This window comes from Pelecanus crispus, chromosome 12 (assembly GCF_030463565.1).
Source record: "Pelecanus crispus isolate bPelCri1 chromosome 12, bPelCri1.pri, whole genome shotgun sequence".
Lineage (NCBI taxonomy): Eukaryota > Metazoa > Chordata > Aves > Pelecaniformes > Pelecanidae > Pelecanus > Pelecanus crispus.
This window is the reverse complement of record NC_134654.1, coordinates 6,213,405-6,234,908: the sequence shown is the minus strand read 5'-3', so window position 1 is coordinate 6,234,908 and position 21,504 is coordinate 6,213,405. Positions and strand designations below refer to the sequence as shown.

General features: G+C 42.1%; 2 protein-coding genes across 2 annotated transcripts; one reads left to right on the top strand and one right to left on the bottom strand.

Moving 5' to 3' along the window:
• Window positions 1–1,641: 1,641 nt before the first annotated feature.
• SLC46A1 (solute carrier family 46 member 1) lies at window positions 1,642–7,700 on the bottom strand. Its single transcript, XM_075720105.1, has 7 exons — window positions 7,587–7,700; window positions 7,242–7,381; window positions 4,893–5,232; window positions 3,943–4,795; window positions 3,467–3,550; window positions 2,269–2,425; window positions 1,642–1,717 (listed from the first exon to the last, which is right to left on the bottom strand). The coding sequence occupies exons 1-7, from the start codon at window positions 7,698–7,700 to the stop codon at window positions 1,642–1,644; spliced, it is 1,764 nt and encodes a 587-aa protein (XP_075576220.1).
• A 571-nt stretch (window positions 7,701–8,271) lies between these two features.
• Window positions 8,272–21,221, top strand: SLC13A2 (solute carrier family 13 member 2). The gene is made up of 12 exons (XM_075719596.1): window positions 8,272–8,373; window positions 11,550–11,678; window positions 12,023–12,159; window positions 13,267–13,508; window positions 14,398–14,578; window positions 14,805–14,927; window positions 15,869–16,090; window positions 16,193–16,290; window positions 16,879–17,000; window positions 19,062–19,223; window positions 20,192–20,329; window positions 21,090–21,221. Exons 1-12 carry the CDS (start codon window positions 8,272–8,274, stop codon window positions 21,219–21,221), a joined length of 1,788 nt encoding a protein of 595 aa, XP_075575711.1.
• Window positions 21,222–21,504: the final 283 nt, after the last annotated feature.

Sequence of the window (21,504 nt, the reverse complement as noted above, 5' to 3'; positions counted from 1 at the left end):
TGAACAGGGAAAAAAGCTGTACCTAAGCATTTCACATTTACTGCATATTGAAGGACAGGTTACAGACTAAACACTCCCACAATCTTTACTCCGGTGTTCAGGAAAAGCAAGCTTTGGCTGCTTGCAAGTCCCAAATCTGCATTTTTCCTGACTCAGGACTCAGACATGCTTATTCTCTGCGAGGCAGATACCTTCCTGCTGCTATTTCTCTACTGCATAGTCTTCAATAAAGGAAGAAGCATGAAAATAATGGAGAAACGCAGAATGAGGCAAGGACAAATGACATCAAGGGCTGTACAAGAAAAGCTCTCTTTCTATGAATCATAAAAGAGAATGGAATTTTTATTCACTCTGAAACTAACATGTCTGCTAAGCAATTTCACAGTTAAGGACATTATTGCATGCATCTGTACAGTGTGTGCAATGCAATCTACACAGAATTGCTAGTTTATGGCAGTTTGAAGAAATTAGCATTGAGGCAATATAGTTAATGATTTGAAAAGAACAATTACGAGTACCGTGAACATGGGGTTTGCTTGCTGGCATCAACATATCCTGAGAAGGGCAGCAAAAGTGAGATCACTGATACAAAATTTTGGAGCATAATTTTATTTCCAAAGTCACTAGTCCTGTCCCCACACCAGCTCATCCCTACGGTGCCGTGTATTGATGAGGAGGGACTGCTTCTGGCTCTGCCAGCAGTAATTTCACATGACACATTTACAACAGTTGGGGCCTCAAATTTATAATGTAAGGGTCTTCAGTTAGGGAGGCCCAATTTTGTCAATTTTAGCATTAACTTCATCAGTTTGGGCAACTGTCAATTAAGGCACCTACTTGCACCTTAGTATTCTCACACGAGCTATTACTTCTCAAAAGTACCTTTGAAATCCTGGGCTGAGCTGCAGACAGACAGGCAGGACACGCCACTGGCATTTCTCACTACAAGCACTTCATGCACTGGATTCTCTCCCTCAGACACCTCTAGCTTGTGAAGCTAAAGCTAGTTTAGTCAATAAGGACAGCAACAGCACTCCTGTGGTAAACTACCGCTCATCGTAAGGATTTCTGCAGGAGCCTAGTCTGGCATTCGACATTTGCATGACTTTTATTGACAACAGGCTGATTTGGAGCGCGGATCTCTCTCCTCAGCAGCATGCCGGAGGGTACCTCTGCTTCAGCCTCACTCTGCAGGCTTTGGTCTGGGCCTCACCCACACCAACAGCTCATCTGCTGCACACACTGTAGTACTCAGAGGGGAACATGTTTGGCAATTAAACCAGAATTCAGTCCTCTCTCACCACTAAAAGCATACCACAGAACTTTCCCTTCCCAACAAACCCCAAACCACTAACCGGCCTTGCAAATGGCCAACAATAGCTTTTACTCTTGATTGACTTTTGGGTCTCTTGGGTTTTCTCTGACAGAGAAGCCAACACAATGGCGAAGAAGCATTCACATCTGCAAAGCAAGTTCCTACTGGTAGTCAGAGTCATGATTTCCAACTATTTGGCATTTAAAAATTAGTAAGGACAAGCAAGGTGTCCCTCCCACACTAATCTGTCCTTCAAGGGAAGAATAAAGAGCAGCCTTTGGATGGACACTCCTGAGCTGCCCAATTCCTTGTTGCTAAGTTGCTGCTCAGCCGTCTGCAGGGGACAGGGAAGCATCTGAGAAGTGATTGTAGTCATGGTTTGAGTCCCAGATTTCTATCCACCTAAGAAAGAAAGAACAGTTAGAGCCTATGAAGGCACACTGGGATGTTGCTGAATGAGGTGTTTTAAAGTTTCAAAGGAACAGAACAAAATGACCCTGCCAGGAGCTGTTGCACTTCTACTGCAAATCCCAACACATCCTCTCTCTCCCAAGACTTACCAGGGGATTTGTTTTCTATCACGACACAACTTTTGCTTTAATTAGTAGAGAAACAACAGGAAGAGAGATTGCTAAAAGAGCTCCACCTCTTCCATAAAGGAGGACTTTCAAATTCAACTCCGTATTTTGGACTCTGAGGGTGGAGTGAGACTTTGAAGCACTTTGAATGTCAGCAGCTACATTGCTTGGGCTGTAGGTTTACTGCTAGGATTCAGATGCCAGAAGAAAAGGACCTGCACCTCTGCTTACTGGGGCACTAAACACCCTCTCACAAGCATAACTGAAAATATGCCTTAAAAACTGTGAGCCTCTATCCTAAGTAGAGTAAATAGTATTTTTCATATTACACTTCACAGGTCCTATGGAAAAGTTTAGAAATTTGAAGTAAATTACCCAATAATAGCTGCTGGAATAAGAAGAATTATAGCCCCGAAGAGAAATGGGAATCCCCTCATGAAGTGCAAGCTGGCAGGGTAGAGAGAGTTGAACACTCCCGTAGCCACAAGTGAACACAGCCCTTCCACACAGGCAATAGAAGCAAAAAGAGCACCTGGAAAAGATAAACAAGAGGTTAACAGTGACACGGCCCTGCCTGCAAATGTCTTTACCACATCACCTCCTTCAGTGGGATTCTGTGAACCTTTCTAAGGGTTTGCACTTCCTATCGGAAAACTAGTATCTGCATTGTCAAGCATGGTAAGCAAGAGCTGGGAGCAGAGATCAGGCACACTGCACTGGCCTGGCAGGCCAAACCTGTCAAGCTCAGCTTCTCTGTAGCCAGGACCACCTCACTGACCTCCAGAATTTGTATCACTGGAGCTGACCAGGGATATTATATTGTAAATGCTTTAGACAAGGCTATATAGATCTGTTTACTGCCAAGCATGTCTTATCACTTGTTAAACATTAAGTACAGCAGACGACTGCACTTTATAGATTCAGCGTCATAAACCTGGTATCAAGTGCACACCACCTTCATTCTAATATAAGAAACATGAATTGTGCAGTCACCTTTCGAGCTTTCCCACCTTGACTCCCTCCTCCCCTCTCTCTGCCTGCAGTGGCATTCCTATGCAATGTTTAACAGCAAGTGCAAGCTCTTCAAACAAATTACTGGAAGAAAGGCAAATATGCTCCTCCTATGGGTTATCCATGATCTTTCACCATGATCAATGATACAACCCTCTAACAACACTAGGTTTCTTCCCATTGTCACTGATCTACAGAAAAAGAGTCACGGTCAGGGAAATCACTCTTTTCTGCTCATTACATAATCCATTTTAACTCTTGCTCCTTGTAAAAGTTTTGGAAACGAACAGATGGATGAATGAACTATTCCTGAGCTTGAATGCAGTACTTTTCATCTCACTTTTCTTCTCTTGTCCTCATCTTGAAAATGTAGCAAGTCTAAATGGATGAATGACAATTATTCTGAAAAAATAAAATGCTACCCTGGGCCTGAGGGTGAATGCAGGCACACAGGAGTCCAAAGGAGCCAAGGAAGTCCTAACCTCCCAAAGCAGTTTGATTTCAGCGTTCCAAGTAGACAGTGTTTCAGGACCTGGCTTAAGCATAGTGGCCAACTCCTTACCCTGTTCCGTCTCACTGACCAGCTTGGAGAGCTTGGCTCTGATGACTGGAGTGGCCACCATGGAAAGGAACAGAATCCCATAACCTGTGAGCAAGATACAGCACATTAGGGAAAGCTCAGCTGAAAAACAAAGTCTCCAAAGTCAATCCCAGAAATCTGTAGCTCTAGGCAGTTTTTCCCTGCTACATCTAGACCCAGTTCACCCTCCTGCATCTCACAATGCACTTCAGTCTTTGCCTGCAGTGTAACGCAGCTTCTGGGAAACCGAATATTCTAGGAACTATATGGTTGCGCTTTCAACTTCAGTGTTTGGCCAACTTTGCTGTTAGCAAGCCAGTTTTGTTGGTACACGAGCTGCAATGGAGTCAGAACTTCCTCCACATGCTTCAACTCCCAGAAGCACACTGCCCTCCTGCATCTACTGGCATCTCTAAGCTAAGAGCCTGAGATACAGGGATTTAAGAATTTGCCATCACCTGTAAACATCAGTGGTGTTGTAGTAGCAAGAGAAATCACAACCAGTCCAGAAATATTAGAGATCAATCCTATCTCTGCCACCCAGGTGTCTTCAAGGCAGAGCTGCAGCAGCCGCAGCCCTCCCAGGCTGCTCAGGTAAGCCAGGTAACTGGCGGCTGAGCCGTACCCAATGAGATCGGCAGCCCAGCAGAGCGGGGAGCCAAGCTCGTACAAAACTAAGAGGTCCTTGGTTCCAAAATGTACAGTGACAAGAAGAAAGAAAGCCAGGGAGTAAAGAGCGAGCTTCCGCCTGGAGCTCAAGTTTTCTGGGGCCGTGTACAGCCTGTAGACAGCCTTGTAATGACTGAGCGTGAACAGCTTGGCTGGTTTCTGCTGCTTCACCGATTCCTGAAGACAAAAAGCAGCATAGAGAGCGGCAGCAAGACTGGCAGTAAGCACGAGCCAAAAGGGGTTGATGTACCCCTGCGCCTTGCGCCACTGGCCGCCGCCAATGCTGGCCAGCATGCCCGCAATGCCGAGGCACGCCTCGAGGATGGCGACGCGAAATGTACGTGTGCGCTTGTCGCTGGTGTCGGCCACGTAGGCGAAGCAGCTGGCCAGGATCAGGTTGTAGTCTCCCATGAGGCCACTCAAAAGGCGTCCAAGGAGAAAGTAGGCGACGTGCAGCTGCAGGTACATGACGAGAAGATAGATGGCCGCTTGCACGGCCATACCCACTGCCGGCAGGATGAGCGCCAGACGACGGCCTACGCTGTCGCTCCATGGTCCAAAGAGAGTCACAGAGAAGAGGCCGACGAAGAAGCCTCCCAGGTTGATGTAGAGGTTCCAGTGGGAGACTAGCGCTTCCACCTCCTGCAAGAGACACAGGCACCTGAGGCCCGGGGCCGGCAGCCCCCGACACCACCCCGGGGGGCGGCAGCATCCCCGCTCCCCCGTCCCGTTCTCCCACCTGCCGCAGCGGCTCCTCCTCGGTGCTGCCGTTCCCGCAGCCGGCGGAGCTGCTGGCGTTGGGGCCGCTGTAGCCGCGCTCGGCCCCCAGCCGGTCCCAGAGGTACTGGGTGGCGAGCGGGCCCTGCAGGCCCAGGGACAGGGTGGCCAGGAAGAGGAGCGGCTCGGCGGCGGGCAGCGGCGGGCCGCGGCGGGCGGAGGCCGGCGGCGCGGCGGCCATGGCGGCGGGGGGCGGAGGAGCGGAGCGCTCCGCCCGGGACAGCCCCGCCCCGCCCCGCCGGCGGCCGCAGCCGGGAGGGACCCCCGGGGGGTTGGGGGGTGCCGGGTTTTTGGCCTCCCCCCTGCGAGAGGAGGAAGGGATGCGCTCTGCCTCTGCAGCGCCTCGCCTACCGTGAGAGCGGGGACGGGGCTCGCCGTTGCGTCGCTGCTAAAGACGTGGCTTTCAACCCTGGCTGCGTTACTTATCTGCTAATTAAAGACATTGAAACTTAAAACCTGCTTTTTTTTTTTTTTTTCCTTGCCTCCAAACAGAGGAAAAGTTAGACTCAACATTTTAAATGCACCAGGATCTGAAAAATATGCTGTCGTTGGCAATCCGTCATCACTTCTACTAATTCACAGCATGCTAGAAAAGACTTCCTTTCCTAAAGGACAAAATAACTTACCGGCTGTAACACACAAGAAGTTTTGGCTGTGCTGTTAGGTTTCCCATTAGGTTTGGTCCGCCTCGAAGAGCAGATCAGTAAGCAAAGACCAAGTTGTTCTTTAAATTCAAAGAACACAATTCAGAGTATTAGATTAACCCGTTTATATAAACTGGAGTAGTTCCAAATCAACGTAAATTGGCATCACTCCTTTAAGACCATTGAGGGAGTGTCAGCGGGCCGCAGGTGAAGCTCTAACACGTCTCCCTGGAGACATAAACCATTCATTTTGCAGTTACACACTTAACGGAGGTCTTCCGTAGCACTTCTGAAAGCAACGGGACTCACGTAGCAGGGGAAACAATCGCTGGGGATGTGCTGCTTCTGAAGAACAGGCACCATGAGTTAGCTGGGGTCCTTCCACAGTGTTACTTCCCTCCCATAGGCAAGACTGCAGCTGGAGGCCAACCTTCGTGGTACAGAGATGTGAAAACGAGAGGTTTCCTTTTAGGTTTTGATTGCAACCTTAGGACATAAGAGTAGAAAATAGAAACATTACTTTGTCATTGGCTGATTTTGTCACTGTACTTTTTTGGATGCTAATTCAACATTAAGTGGATGCAAAACTGGGGGGAAATATAATTCGTGTCGTGGTTTAGCCCCAGCCAGCAACTAAGCATCACGCAGCCGCTCGCTCACTCCCCCTACGCCGATGGGATGGGGGAGAGAATTGGAGGAGTAAGAGTGAGAAACACTCCTGGGTTGAGATAAGAACAGTTTAATAATTGAAATAAAGTAAGATAGTAATGATAATAATAACATAATGATGATGATGATGATGATGATGATAATAATAATAATAATAATAATAATATCCAAAGCAAGCGATGCACAATGCAATTGCTCACCACCCGCCAACCGATACCCAGACAGTTCCCGAGCAGCAATCGCTGCTCCCCGGCCAACCCTCCCCCCCCCCAGTTTATATACTGAGCATGACGTCATATGGTATGGAATAGCCCTTTGGTCAGTTTGGATCAACTATTCTGGCTGTGCCCCCTCCCAGTTTCTTGTGCACCTGGCAGAGCATGGGAAGCTGAAAAGTCCTTGACTAGTGTAAGCAGTACTTAGCAACAACTGAAACATCAGTGTGTTATCAACATTATTCTCACACTAAATCCAAAACACTGCACTATGCCTGCTACTAGGAAGAAAATTAACTCTATTCCAGCTGAAACCAGGACAATTTGAAAGCCCTTTCTCATTCTTTTTGTACCAAGGGTGAAATGCTAAAGCTTGGGACTGGCAGTTATTTAACGTGAAGCTGTTTCTGGTGAGCAATATGCCTGTCAGCCTTGTGAGAGAGCTGTGAGTTTGCAGCTCTGACAACTGAAACCCCACCGTTTTTCAATCATAAGCACATTACTGAAAGAAAACAAGCCCCAGCAGAAAAGGGATGAGAGAGAGAAAGAGCAGAAGCTCTTTGTGGAGCTGACATCAGATGACCTAATGTCTGTGCTTCTCTCTCTCTCTGCTTCAGTAAGCTATAAACAGAGCTGTGATAATTTATACCAATAAAATGGAAATGTTATCATCATTATCTGAAGTATGCGCTTGCATGATCTACCAAATAAAACCACCAAAGTGACATTAACAAGACACTCCCTTTGAAATTAAAAACTTCAATTCCATCCCAGCATATTTACAGAACCAAGTAATTCAGTGCTTGTATTTTGGAAGTTTTTTGGAACTGGGACAAGAATTGCTGGTAATTTCCCAGTAGCACCTTTTTTTCTTTTTCTTTCCCCAGTACACCGTGCAAGCTACCAAAGCTGTGCCTATAAACCTGCAAGATCAGAAAGGTCAAAAAAAAAAAAAATAGCCCAATAGTAAAGCGATGCAGTGTAGCCAAGTCTTTCCCAATCCACTGAAATGTGACAGGCTACGTCAGAAAGAGTTAGTGGGTTCCTTCTTTTGCCCTAAGCCTTTCTTACAACATACTGGGCTGCCGTGTGGGAGGAACTGAGTTCTGACCAGCCCTTAATGTTTACCCTATCGCTCTTTGAGTAGAAGAAAATGGAATTGTCATGAGGGTCATCCTTGGAGCACAGAAAGACGGGTGTCCCTGCTCTCAGGTGGTAAGAACTGTGAGTCCCTTTCTGCATGGGGACTTGATGTGGCATCTGGTGACAGGAGCTCAGCTTTAGTGGATTTTGCTACCCAAAGAATTTCTCAGCGGATGCAATGATGTTCATATAGTGTTTTGTGTAGATGTTTCTAATCTCTATATTTGAGTATTACAGATGCAGATGTGTTTTTCGGTACTCTACATATTTTTAAAACTATTTTCAACCTATTATGGAGGGAGACGTTTCTCCTTTTTTATGGGAGGAATAACGGTACCTATTCCAAAAAGGCATTATTAAAGACCAAAACATTAATATTCTTTAAACAAAGCATAGGTCATTTAATAAACCTTTTAATAAACGTACTTGATCCACAAGGAGTTAATTCTGTCCTGGATTTACCAGTTATGAGGAAGGTTGTCTTAAGAAAGTTCCTGGTCTGACACTCTTTTGCTGTCCCCTCCCTTCTTTGTTCCCTTCCTTCTTTCTCTGATTACAGTTCCAAAAACAACACGCAACCTCCTGAGGTCAATGGTTAATATTCCTGAGTGTTTATATAGTCTCTAGCAGCAGATCTCAGACCTTTCAGCACTGGGCTAGCTCCAGCACCATGGCTGGCTTCTGGCATATGACTCTAGCCTTCAGGAAATACCTGATCATAGTCCTTGTACCCCTTTTCTTTCTTCCTCTGCCTCTGGCTGTTCCTACCAAGGTAAGAACTTTTTAAATTGAATTTGAGAGCCAAGTCTCCAAATCTCTCCTTAGAGATGTTCCTTTTAAGTGACAGAGCTGAAAAGAACATACAGATTCTTTCTCAGAGGCACCCCCTTGATTTATTGCTTGAAGATCTTTTTTTCCAGAGCAGACCCCTTCGATTACTGATAGTGAGGGAATATAAAAGCAATAGGACATAGATGGATGAACAGATACATATGTGATTGCATATTCTAGAAGAATGCTCAGTGACATGCAGTTTTGTAACTTGCTTTGCATCTAACTGATTTAGCAAAGGACCTTCTATGCTGAAGCTCAGACGTGCGAACCTGAGTTACAATCTAAGGCTCAATTTTAATCCCCCTTCTGATTTTCTAAAAGTATCCAGTCCACATCCTCTTCTATTTTTTTCCTTGTTGTCATTGCCAGATAGAAGAGGCATTTTTCTTGGTCACATGGACAAGGCATTCTGATACATAAGGACAAAATAATATGTATTTCACTCCTTTTTTAGCGTATATCTGTAAGAATCTTTCCAAACAATGATTTAAAATTTAAAACATCAAGTTTTGGAAGACACCTTGCTTAGGATTCCTTCAGAAAAAGTTAACTACAAAAACTTGTATTAGTGCAACAGGTATTTCTGAGACAGCAATCATTTAAATACAGCACTGTGAGCAGGCAGACTGCCAGTGTTCTGCTGCTTCTTCACTCTGGCTTATTTCTCCCACTCCCAATCTCTTCACGGAGACAGATCTAATGTCTGGGCTTCAGGTCTCTCACTACAGTCCCAGCATCATTAAATAGCTAGTCCCAATCTACCTCTCCAGTCACTGCTCTTTGGATGTCAAGTCCTAGCTCTTTCCTCTGGTCTCTGTCTGCCTGCCTGTCTCCCAGTCCCTGCTGACTCCCAGTTTCTAGTCTCCTTCACCAAGCTTCCCTCTTCACTTCACTAGCTCTTTCCTGTCTTTTTGTGCAGCCTGTCCCAAAGCTCCTTCTTCCTCACAGCTCTTTTTCTGACTGTTATCAGAGACCGGAGCTATGACCAGAGGACAGCAAGCAAGGATGACAGAGTGGCACTGGCTTGAGATGAAATGTGGTAACAGATCAGGAGTATCCTCCTATTCCCTTGCAATGCTATATAGCTTAAATTAACATTTAAAAGCTTACTAAGAAGAAAAACAGAAAAACTACTTTTTTGCTAGTTAACTTTCCATAGGCAAAAGAGTTACTGAAGTTAAAAGAGATCTAGATCAGAAAAGTTCTAAGTAGCCAGAAAGAGAGAGAGCGATTTTTTTGTCTGTCCCAAGGCCACGAGTTCAAACTTACTTGCTAGAGTCATTGTTAGCATACAATAAGTCCCTGGTATTACCTGTGGAATGATTTGGCAGTCTTGGTTCAGTTCCTCTTCAAAAATGACTCTCTCTGGTTTCTATGTAGTCACCTACAACAGAAAAATTTAAAAGGTCCTGGACTTTTCCCTTTGCAATCTGTAAGATGATGTCTTGTGTTAGAATTGTGCATCACGGTACTGCTAGGCAGGAAAAGCTGGTACCTCAGCATGCAGAGTTGTAAGCAGACAACTTACAGGATGGAATTTCACATTTTTCTGTTCTGTTGAGCTATTAATCTGTCCTATAATGACATAGCACTGGACACTATTACAAATGAGAGCAGACAATGCTAAAGATTTTGTCTAAAGACAGAGGAATGTCCTTACAGGACAACTGACTTTGTGAAAAGCCTTATTCCAGCTTTTACTGTGAGCCTGTTCATAGCAGGCTGGAAGAGAATGGTACTGTGCCTACAATATATGTTCCAAAGCCCTGCTAGGGTCTCTCAAAAGGCACCCACTGGTATCTCTTAATAATAAAAATGGGAAAAAAAGGATCATCAAAATGGAAAATTGCTTTTGGTGCTTGATGGGATGTATAATTAAGGTTCTTACTGCTCTCATTCAAAAATAAGGCTCAAAAAAGCATCTTTTCATCTCTTTATGAATCTCTTTCAGCATTACTTCTCCAACCCTGCTGCTCTGGTAATTTACCACCTAGATTGCTATCTTTGTTCTTCCAGACTATTCAGCTCCCCTGTTCATCCTTTCCCTTCACCAGCTCTGTAACTTCCATGCCATGTTCAGAAGTCCTGAACATGTTCTAAAGCACCACAAGTTTGATCCTGCTAGCTACTATTCTGGCTCCTTGGTTTACTTCTCTGTAATCTAGCCATTACAATTTCCACCTCTTCATTGTTTTCTCAATAAGCATCATTACATTTTCATTCATATGGTCCCGTATATTTTAGTGGACATCCTTGATCCAAGACCACACAACCACTTTTTTCTTCCTTTGGATTTTCTGCCATCCATTATTGTGCTAGTTCCAAAATGAGGAAGACACTGTAACCTGCAATGTTACTTTTCCTTGCTTTCTTCATCAGCCCAACCATATGAAGATCTGTTGTGACATGTTATTTTGAATCTTTTTTGTGTATGGGACTGAGTTAAATATTTTTTTTCGGAATGGTTGCCCAAAGCAGAACTAAATCAATGTTTTTTCAGAAAAAGAGTAACATGAAATAGGGGATCATACTTTCTTCAAAGAAACAAGTCAAAGCCAGTGGAAGCTGAAACTGATCTGTGACCCGTTTGTCAGTGAGCCTTTCAAAGTCTGTACTAAACTAAAAATCCAATGAAAAATAGATAAAAGTATTTACAGCACAAGGAATCCAGGCTGTTGAATTTAATTGGGGTTCATCTGGGTCATGTCCTGAAACATAGAAAGACAAAGGTGGAGAAACCTTGACTGGATCAGTAACTATTTCTGCAACTCAAAGACAGGAAATATATAAAAAGAAAATACCACCATTGGCAGGGACTGCCAATTCCTTATCATGAAGGGTTCAAAGTCATCAGTGTGTTTCTTTTCCTAAATTTCTTGGTTTTCCCCATTGGAGGCCCCAGTCTTTTCCTCACAGTTCTAAGAAGGTTGTTGAATAGTTTGTCATTTGATTAGGACCTGCACATGTAGGAGGATAGACGGGAAAGAAAGATAGAAAATAACCTTTTCTCAAATCCCTTTATCAGGCAATGAATACAATTACGGGCTGTTGTCTTCTCAAAGCCTAAGTGAGATGTACAGTTTGTTCTGATTGTGTGTACTCTTCTTCTTTCAGGAGGCCCAATGTGGTTATGTTATCATAGTGATGGCACTGTTTTGGTGCACGGAAGCCTTGCCGTTGGCTGTCACAGCTCTCTTTCCTGTCCTGCTGTTCCCACTAATGAATATCATGGATTCAACAACAGTAAGAGATCTTACTCTATACATGTTTGCCTATGTATTTAGTAGTCAGCTTCTCTTATTCTGGGATTATTTTCAGGCTGATTTCCAGAGTGTGGTGCAAAGAGAAAATTGCACTATTGTTACACAGCGAATCATCTATCCTCTCCATGGAACAGAACTTGCATGAGCCTACAGTGAACTCTAGGTGGAGCTGCTAGTCTGAAATCAAAGCAAATTCACTCTTTAGATGCAATCCATAGTTACTGCATGCTCATGTTTTTGGGACAAGGTCCTTCCTCAGAAAGTGCCTTCTCTCTAAGCATTGGCTTCTCGTCACTCTTTTCTCTCCCTTGTTCCATGTTACAGGTCTGCAGGGAGTATTTGAAGGACACCAATATGCTTTTTATTGGGGGACTGCTGATGGCCATTGCTATTGAGAATTGGCACCTACACAAGCGCGTTGCTCTGCGGGTCTTGCTTATCACTGGTGTCAGACCAGCCCTGTGAGTAACAGTCATGAAAACACTGTGGGATAAAGGACTTTATGGCATTAGTTCCTATCTCAGAGTTGCCTTTACTCTCCTATGTGAATCTGCAAATCATATCCTACAAATGCTTTTCTACAGTGCAGGTCAGTTAGTGCCTGAGCAAATCTTGCAAATGTGGATCCTTTGATGTGTTACAAACCCGGTGCCTCTTTTTTGAATTCCAAATGTCTTTAGGTGGAGACATAGCAACAAGAGAGTCAATTCTGAAAAGACAAGGGTGCTGCTGGGCTTGGCCAGAAGCGCAGCTTTAGACAACCAGGAAAGATTACAGCCGAAAGACAGAAAACGTACACTCTCTAACTGTTATACTGATTGCAAAGAGAGAAGAAAATATGGGGATGCTTGCTTTGAAAACAACAAATGTTTACCAGACTGGAAGTTTAAGCTATGCAGAGGCTACAAGGCCCTATTTAATTTGTCTCAGATCATGAGAAGAGGGAATACTGAAGGAAATTACAAAGCAATAGAATAAAAATGCATACAGGATAAAGCCCTTTTCATCTAATATATAATCTACATCTCATCTAAAGAATAATTTTGAGACAAATAACATAGTAATACTGAAACAAGGATTAGAATTTTATATGAGTAAGAAGAGAATCCTAAATAACAGAGGTGGGATAAAATTACAAAAAAAGATATCATCTTCCTTATGGCTTAAACTGACTGCCATTTGGGATCAAATTCAGTTTGCAATTCCTCTTCAAAATATATTACAATACATTAATATGTGTTACTGAGATGATATGTCTTCCCCTAAAGCATGCAGAATAAGCAGGATACTGACTAGATAAACTGTTTGCTCCAAGATACCAGCTCCTGCTTTCCTAGTCATAAGAATGTAAAAGCACAATTGGCTGAAATTCCAAAAAGAAAAAATTATGTTAAAATCATAAATCATCAAATGTGTCATTCACAAAGCAGACTAGGGTAAGAGGAAGTGCTAGATGTGAATTGCTAAGCATTTTCCAAACCCAGCATTTGTAACCAAAGCTTTGTAACAAAAAAAGAACATTGCAGCGCTGAGTTCTGAACTGGCTTTTTCAAACCTTTTCATTTCAGACTTCTCATGGGTTTCATGATTGTGACTGCCTTCCTGTCGATGTGGATCAGCAATACCGCCACCACTGCCATGATGGTCCCAATAGCACAAGCAGTGTTGGAACAGTTGCACAAGTCAGAAATGGAGTGTAGTGCAGCTGGCCAAGCAGCTGAAAATGTCAATAAAGCCTTTGAACTGCAGGAAGAGTCAACTAAACCAGATAGCTCCAAAGAAACAGAGGAAAAAAGTATGTGGGTTGTGGGTGGTTTTGCGATAATGGAGGATGACCTGATGCCTTCTTCACTGTCATTACAGTTGCTAGTAAATGCTAAAAGAAGAATGTACCTAAAGCATCCTGACTGTATCAGACAGTATTTATGAGGCTCTTCCATGAACCAGACAAAAGCACAGTAAGATCTACTGACTTGGCTGAAGTTAGAAATAGATTGAAAATATGAAGCGATGATAACTAACCAACAAAACAACAAAATGTATAAATTCTCCATTAGCTGAAGCCTTCACATTAGGCTTGATATTCCCCTACATATTTATGTTAGTTCAATTATTATCTACTGTGTAACTTATCAGATAATAGGGAATTTCCAAGGGAAAATTTCTGGCCTATTTCATGCTAGAAGGTTAGGGATTAAAATGATCTTTCTAATCCAAAGATATACAATCATGCAACAATATCTCTTTACCAGCTGTCTTGCCCTCTTCCCATCTTTGAGATAACACAAGTGTTTCTGAATGTAAATCTCAGTGCCAACAATCAGGTGCTGGTGCAGAACGAGTTCCCTTCAGTCCAACTCCTCTGACTCTGTTGTACCTCCCTGAATTCTTGCCTCTTTCCCCGTCGTGTGCAGTTCAGACGTTGCCCTAGTTCACCAAGAAGTGTCAGCAGTATGCTTGGACTTTATCACACATTTCAAATTCTATTCCTCTGAAAAACTGCCCTGTATCAAGACAACCAGTGAAAATGGACAGAAGATCAAAGAATTAACAATGCCAGCCTTAAAATGAGGAAATCTGGCTCCTTCAGCTTTGAGTCCATTGTGTCCTAGCCTTGGAATACCAAATTACGCAGGCACAAGATCTCTTCCTATCCAATCTAGCTTCTGTAACTCTTTTGTTCCTGTCTTGGGATCTAGGTAATAGTCATGTCCTGACAATCGAGGAAGACAGAAAGAGAAATGAAAATCTGCTAGAGGAGAAACACAAGAAATTCTGCAAGGGAATGTCTCTCTGTATTTGTTACTCAGCTAGTATTGGAGGGATTGCAACCCTGACTGGGACAACACCAAATCTGGTACTGCAAGGACAAGTTGATGAGTAAGTCTGGTTGAATTTGGGATTACATACCCACTAAACTGCATCATTCTGCTACAGCTGACTTCCAGCCAACACAGAGAAGGAAAATATTGATTTGGTAACTTTGTTGGGAAGTTAGCTTCTCTTCCTTAGTGGGCCTCACAGTACCTCCTCTTTTCTGAATCATTAATGACATACAGAAGAGAGTGCAGAATTTTAGATGCTAACAGCCATCTACATTTTACAGGCTCTTTCCTAACAATGGCAATATCATCAACTTTGCCTCTTGGTTCTCCTTTGCCTTCCCCACCATGATCATATTACTGTTTTTGGCGTGGATTTGGCTGCAGATACTGTACTTGGGCTTTAAGTGAGTAACCCTTACGCACTATAATACAGCTGGCAGGCCTGTTTGCAAGTACTCATTACATGTTGTAACGCAAGTGATACTTTTATTGATGACCCTGTGCTTGAAAGTCAGACACCAGGGACAAAGCCCTCACATACAACAGAGACCAGCAGAACAGTATACTAAATATCTGTTAAAATACTGCAACTTTTTCTCCAAGGAACCTGATCAAATCCTGGCTAACCATACTGTGTACCTACTGAAAATAGGAAGTTGCATATAACTTAGGAACTGCATATAACCTGTTCTGCAGCACTGCTTTCATGTCCTGAAAGACTGTTGTGCTTCAAACCAGCAAATTGATTTCTACATATAGCTGGTAAATACCTTTATGATGAGAGTTGCTACAGACCTAGAGGATTAGTATTGTGCCAGTTCCCAATGTTAATCACCCCGTACAACAGGCTTGCATTACCTACCTGTTTAATACTTAGCCTATCACTTTTGTATTATCCCCAGCCTCCTCTCTTTTAAATGGAAAGAGCTCCGCAATACCTGCAATGGTACTTTCATCATCAAATTCCTCTTTTAAAATTCTCCTTTTCTGTAATTTTAAAAAGCTTGGCAACTATTTACTTCCTGGTGATCATATAGCCTTATCAATCACACTAACTTTGTCATTATTTCCCTGTGTGTCCAGATAGCACACCTGTTCATGTTTAGATCATGAGCTTTTAGGGGTAGGAAGCATCTCTCTGATCATCTTGGCAGCACACAGTACAATGCACTTACTATCCAATACCTAAGGCTGCTGATGCTATGATAGTAATTTATATATAATTTCTATATGTGTATATAAATACATATATCTAAAGGACAATATGACTGAGTATGAAATTCGGATTCTTAACTGAGGGTATCTGGCAAATTTCTCTGATATCTCTTGTCCATTTTTTTCCTAGTTTTCAGAAGAATTTTGGTTGTGCTGCAAATGCCTCTGCAAAAGCTAGGGAGAAACAGGCCTATGACATTATCAAGGAACAGAGCAAGAAAATGGGCTCAATGAAATTTGCAGAAATAACAGTTTTGATCCTCTTCATACTACTGGTACTGCTCTGGTTTACAAGAGACCCTGGTTTCATACCAGGTTGGGCAACAGTTCTTTTCAACAAAAATGATACAAGGTATCACCACTTTTCTTCCTCACTTTAAATAAAAATTAAGTAGGCTAGATTTCATAAAGATGAAAACATGGCTAGACTAAATGTCTGACTGATTTATTGCAGCTATGTCACTGATGCTACAGTTGCCATCTTCATTTCAGTTTTGTTGTTCATCATTCCTTCCGACATTTCAAACAATGACAGAGACAAACAACAAACAGGTAAGTTTACTGAAGGCATCAAAAATCAACTGTCAGAATAGGTACATGGGAAGTTTTACATTTTAGATTTACAGAGGAAATTTCAAACATTAAACAAGATTTGAAACTGCTCTTTCTGCATAGCTACAGCTGTATGCTTTAGGCTACGCAAGGCATATATCCCATAAAATGTCTCTGTTTCTTGTAATTTAACTAAAGTAGGAAACTCTTATCCCAGCAGTGTCCCAGACACTATTATACACATATGGAAAAGCTTCTGAAGCTGGAGTCTCCAGGAGAGAATACATGACTTAACAGAAACACACACAGTTCTGCAGATATGTTGCCATGCTTTTAACTCGCTCTTACCTTTATTCTACTATGCCACTTGGAGCAGCTACAGATCATTCATTAGTATTTTTGCAAGTCAAGTTTTAAAATCTTTGTTAATGAGGTTCCCATCATGTGCTTTAGGAGATAATTCCACAGTCTACTTGTTCTTGCTGACAGAGGTGTTTCCTGATGTTCAGACTAAACTCACCTCCCACCAAGAAGTCCTCCTTTCTTTGGAGAATGTAACATGGCTTACAAAATCTTTTTGGATTTTAGGCAGCAAGTCAAAGATCAAAGCACCTCCACCTCTCTTGGACTGGAAAGTAGTTCACCAGAAAATGCCATGGAACATTGTGTTTCTGCTGGGAGGTGGCTTTGCCTTAGCCAAAGGCAGTGAGGTAACATTCCTCTGCTTACCTGGCATTTATGTCTCCCTGGGTGTTTTCCATCTTGCTTTTCATGCATGCTCTCCCAGAACGCAAGAGGGCATGCTGGTAGCACCAAATGCACGTTTCCTCAGCTAGTGGCAGTAGGACAGACTTCACCATCCTTAGGAGGAGGCCTGCGATTAGAACAAATCTTTATTTTTGCCTATGCAACTGCGATGGCACTACAATCAAGGCAGCACGGTTAACTGTGTTTCTGGAAAAGTGGATGATTAAGAAACGACCCCAATACATTAAAGGTTCTATTAAATAACACTTAATTGATGTGGCAAGCATGAGGAGATAATGTGCCCAGGATGAGTCTCCAAACTATTTCAAACAAACTACTTATGGAAATATTATTTAAATTAAACTACTAGAAGACAAATGTAGAACTAGCTAGAGAACCTTCAGGAGCAGATAAAAATGTCTGGCTGTCAAACTGAAGGATGTACTGATGTACTTCTGGAGGCATCTGCCAGGAGTCCAGTGCTACAAATTATTTTTCACTAATGACTTACATGATGGAACAGACAATACATTTAATAAATCTATCGACAATAAACAAATTGGAAAAGGCTTCACATGCCTGGAAGTACTAGTTTAGAATTCAAAGATCACAACGACCTGTAAAAGTCAGAAAACAAGGATGCAACTCAATATGGGAAATAGGAAGAAATAACTAAGTATCACAAATGTAAGATGTGGGAATGGCTGGATAAGTTTTAAAGCTGCTCATACACCTTATTCTAGTCAATATTACTATATTATATTATATTGTTGTATAATTGCTCAGTAGCAATTATATTGCTACTGAGGAAAAAAAGCAAACAACTGGAAACTATAGGTAGGACCATCATACATAAGACATGTAAAATATAATCCTTCCACTCAGGACTGGTAAGTCCTCAGGTACAGGTAATGTATTCAGTTTTCGATATCAGTCTTCAACAACATGTGTGCTATATAAAGAAAGTTTAGAGGAAGGTAGTAAGAATGATCGGATCTCTGGGAAACATGTTTTGAAAAGGAAATATTCAAGAAATTATATTAATTTATTCTAGAATAAGTCATCAAATACATAAAAGCTGCTGCAGAAAGGAAGATACTATACTTTTTTATATTCTTATGGTGCTAAAGGGCTTAAATTGCAGCAAAGAAGATTTAGGTTAAGCAGTAGGAAAATGTTCCAACTATAAAGATAGTTAAGCACTTGAAAAAAATTATCTGGGGAGATTTTGGAAACTTCATTGCTAGGAATTTTTAACAACAAGTTTGAAAAACATCTATCGGTAATAATTTAGGTGGAGCCAATCCTGCCCTAGGACAGGGAATTAGACTAGTCCTTTCAAGATAGATTCCAGCCCTCCTGTGAGATAGCACTTTTCAATGTCAGAAGAGACAGGTTGAAGTAGCCAAGATATGAAATAGGGAGATGTGAAGAAGAATGGTGGTTGCAAAACCAGTAAGAAAGCTAGGCCATAATGCATGAAGAAGCCAGACAGGCACAGTTAGGATATGTTTTCTTGAGAAGAACAGCTGAATAATAATGATGCCCAAACTACAGCCTGGAATGATAGGGAAGATGCTGGTATTTTTCAGTGCCTGAGAAGGATGAAAGGTATGAAAAGCTTCAGATAGCTGATCAAGATCTCAGACAATGTGATGAAATTACATTAAATTGCTAGAATATCTGCTAGGATATATGAAAATATTTTAGAAAGCCCCAAATATTGATCATGTACAACTAATGACCTGAACAGAGAAATAATTATTTGCTGTCTACCACGTACTGTAAATGTAGTACCTTCTTTCAAATTCTTTGGAAGGGAAAGCATGTTTCTTTTTATTTAACCTACCAAATTATCATGTTTATGAGCATTGCCTCTTGCATGTTTTTCTACAGAAAGCAGTTTGTATGACAACTCCCATAAGAAGGGGAGGTAGAATTGATATGAGAAACGTAATTGGACTGTGATGTGGCTATTTCTTCTCTAGCCTGCTATCTTGACAGACCTCTTTCCTCTGTCACAGGAATCTGGTCTGTCTTCATGGTTAGGTAGCAAACTGACTCCTCTGCAGCATATCCCGCATCCAGCTATTGCTATCCTGTTGTGTCTCCTTATTGCCGCTTTCACTGAGTGCACCAGCAACGTGGCCACCACTACCCTCTTTCTCCCTATTCTGGCTTCAATGGTAAGTTCCAGCATTTCAAAATACTCTTACAAGAACAGCTTTCAACCCTTTTCCAAGCATACATCTACTCAATTATAAAAACTAACTGGCTGACATAGCCAAGCACTGGTTTATGTATCCGATCAGGAATACAAGACTTAAAATACAAATATATGTATGTGCACGCATATATATTCACACACACTGTGCTTAGTTCAACCTTTCTAAAATCATTGCTGGTGAAAAGTAAAGGGATTAAATTCATTGGCATATTAGACTTTGCCTTCTGGCCTAAACAACCTTATGAGGTCACTGCCAGCTGTACTTGTTTTTTTCCTATTTGTTCTGCACAGAGACAGCAACAGCAGCAGCATTTGCTTCCCTGTAACATTCCATTACTGTATTTCACTCCGACCACTACCCTTCCAGAAGTCTCTGAAGGTGGTAGTATTAGTCAAGCTCTATGACCTAATTCAGACTTTTGCATTTCTACAGGAGATTCCTGTTGCTGGGGTAGACATAGTTCTGCAGTGTGAAAAGCTGTTTCCAGACAGAAACTGGAATAAGCTCCACCAAAATCTTTTTGCACAGGCTTCAGCTAACCCCTAAACTGATCCACTCACCTTCAGAGTTTGGGCCACCCTGTTTCCCCTGATAATTTAATTTCGTTCTTAACCAGTTTGAAGCCACTCTACATTTTTTCCCTTGGTTTAGAGTTGAATACAATCATTATTATTAATTTATACTGCAGCAGTGATCAGATTCCACAATTGGGAACACAAAACACTGACCACAAAATCAATTCTTGCATTTGCTGCGTAAAGACATTGGCTAGAAGTTTGTAAAGCAGAACCAAAATATGAGTGGCTGCAGTGTTTGTGAAAGAACGAGGTTTCTGACATGGACAAATACAATCAGTCTTCTGCCAAAAGATTTCTATGCATTTTTGTATATCGAAACCATCATCTTTGCTCTCCCTTCTTGCATAGGCTGAAGCAATCTGCCTCAATCCACTCTATGTCATGCTGCCCTGTACACTTTCTGCATCGTTGGCATTCATGCTCCCAGTTGCCACTCCTCCTAACGCCATTGTCTTCTCATATGGACAACTCAAGGTTATAGATATGGTGAGCAAAAGCACATTCTTTTCAGAATTTTCATCACTAGTTTTGATCATTCCTTTTTCTAATATTAGTTCTTCTTGAAGGAGTGTTAGAAAACTCACTGTACTCAGCTAAAGTCAACAACATATGCGTGTGAATTAATAAAGGGTCACGCTGACTCTAATATATACCCAGAGCCTTATCAAGATGCTATTGAGCTTTTGAAAAACACCCAAGGCGTCTTGAAGATGTTCCAACAAGAGCTTGCTGTCAATGAGAAATGGCAATGTCTAACTGTTCCAAAAGCCTGAATGTAGATCATAGGGATGTCAAAGGGTCCTATCATCTGGACAGTCCTTCTGCAGGGACTAGGGGAAAGCCTAGCACATCTCATTAGGCTGCCCTGGTGCCCTTTCTCAATATGTTGAGGAAAGATGGACAAGGACTCCATGTCTCTTAATAACTTTTCTAATTTATAATTGATCCAAGAAGAAATCCAAAGTAACATAGAGACAAATACCAGGTCAGAAGAGAAAGTCCTACAAAAGTAGATTAAAAGGATTTCAGCACTTCTAGTTTAAGAGTTCTATCCAACGGAAACTCATATTCCCCTAATACAAGTTATATTTGTGAAGAAAACCAGCTTAAATGTAATTTGATGGAGTTCTGATGGAGTTGTGAAAAAAGGCCAAAGAGAAAATCTAACCATACAAACAATCCTAATCAGCAGGGAAGGAAAAAAGTACTCAGTTCAACTAATAATGCTTCTTTTTTATAATTCTAGGCCAAAGCTGGGTTTGTACTCAACATTCTAGGAGTTCTGACGATAACTTTAGCCATTAACACCTGGGCTTCATCTTTGTTCCAACTGCAAACTTTCCCATCTTGGGCAAATAGGACAGGTACATGCCCGTAATATGGAGAGGCAAGGGAACCAACAACTGTTTCTGTTAGAACTGCAATGAGAGCAAGACTGTCACCTACATAAGTTTTGCCGAGGCAGTGTTGAGACAGGCCTGTTCTGTGGAAAAGAACGAGCCATCTACAAGCAAAATCATCATTCAGTTGATAACAGCAATAAAATTGCCTAACAGTGCTGTTTAGCAGGCAATTTTGTTACCCCAGCAGTAAGACAAGGTAACCTTTGGCTTTTCAACTGTTCCAGGTATCTTTAGATTTTCTGTCTCCGCAGGGGTAGA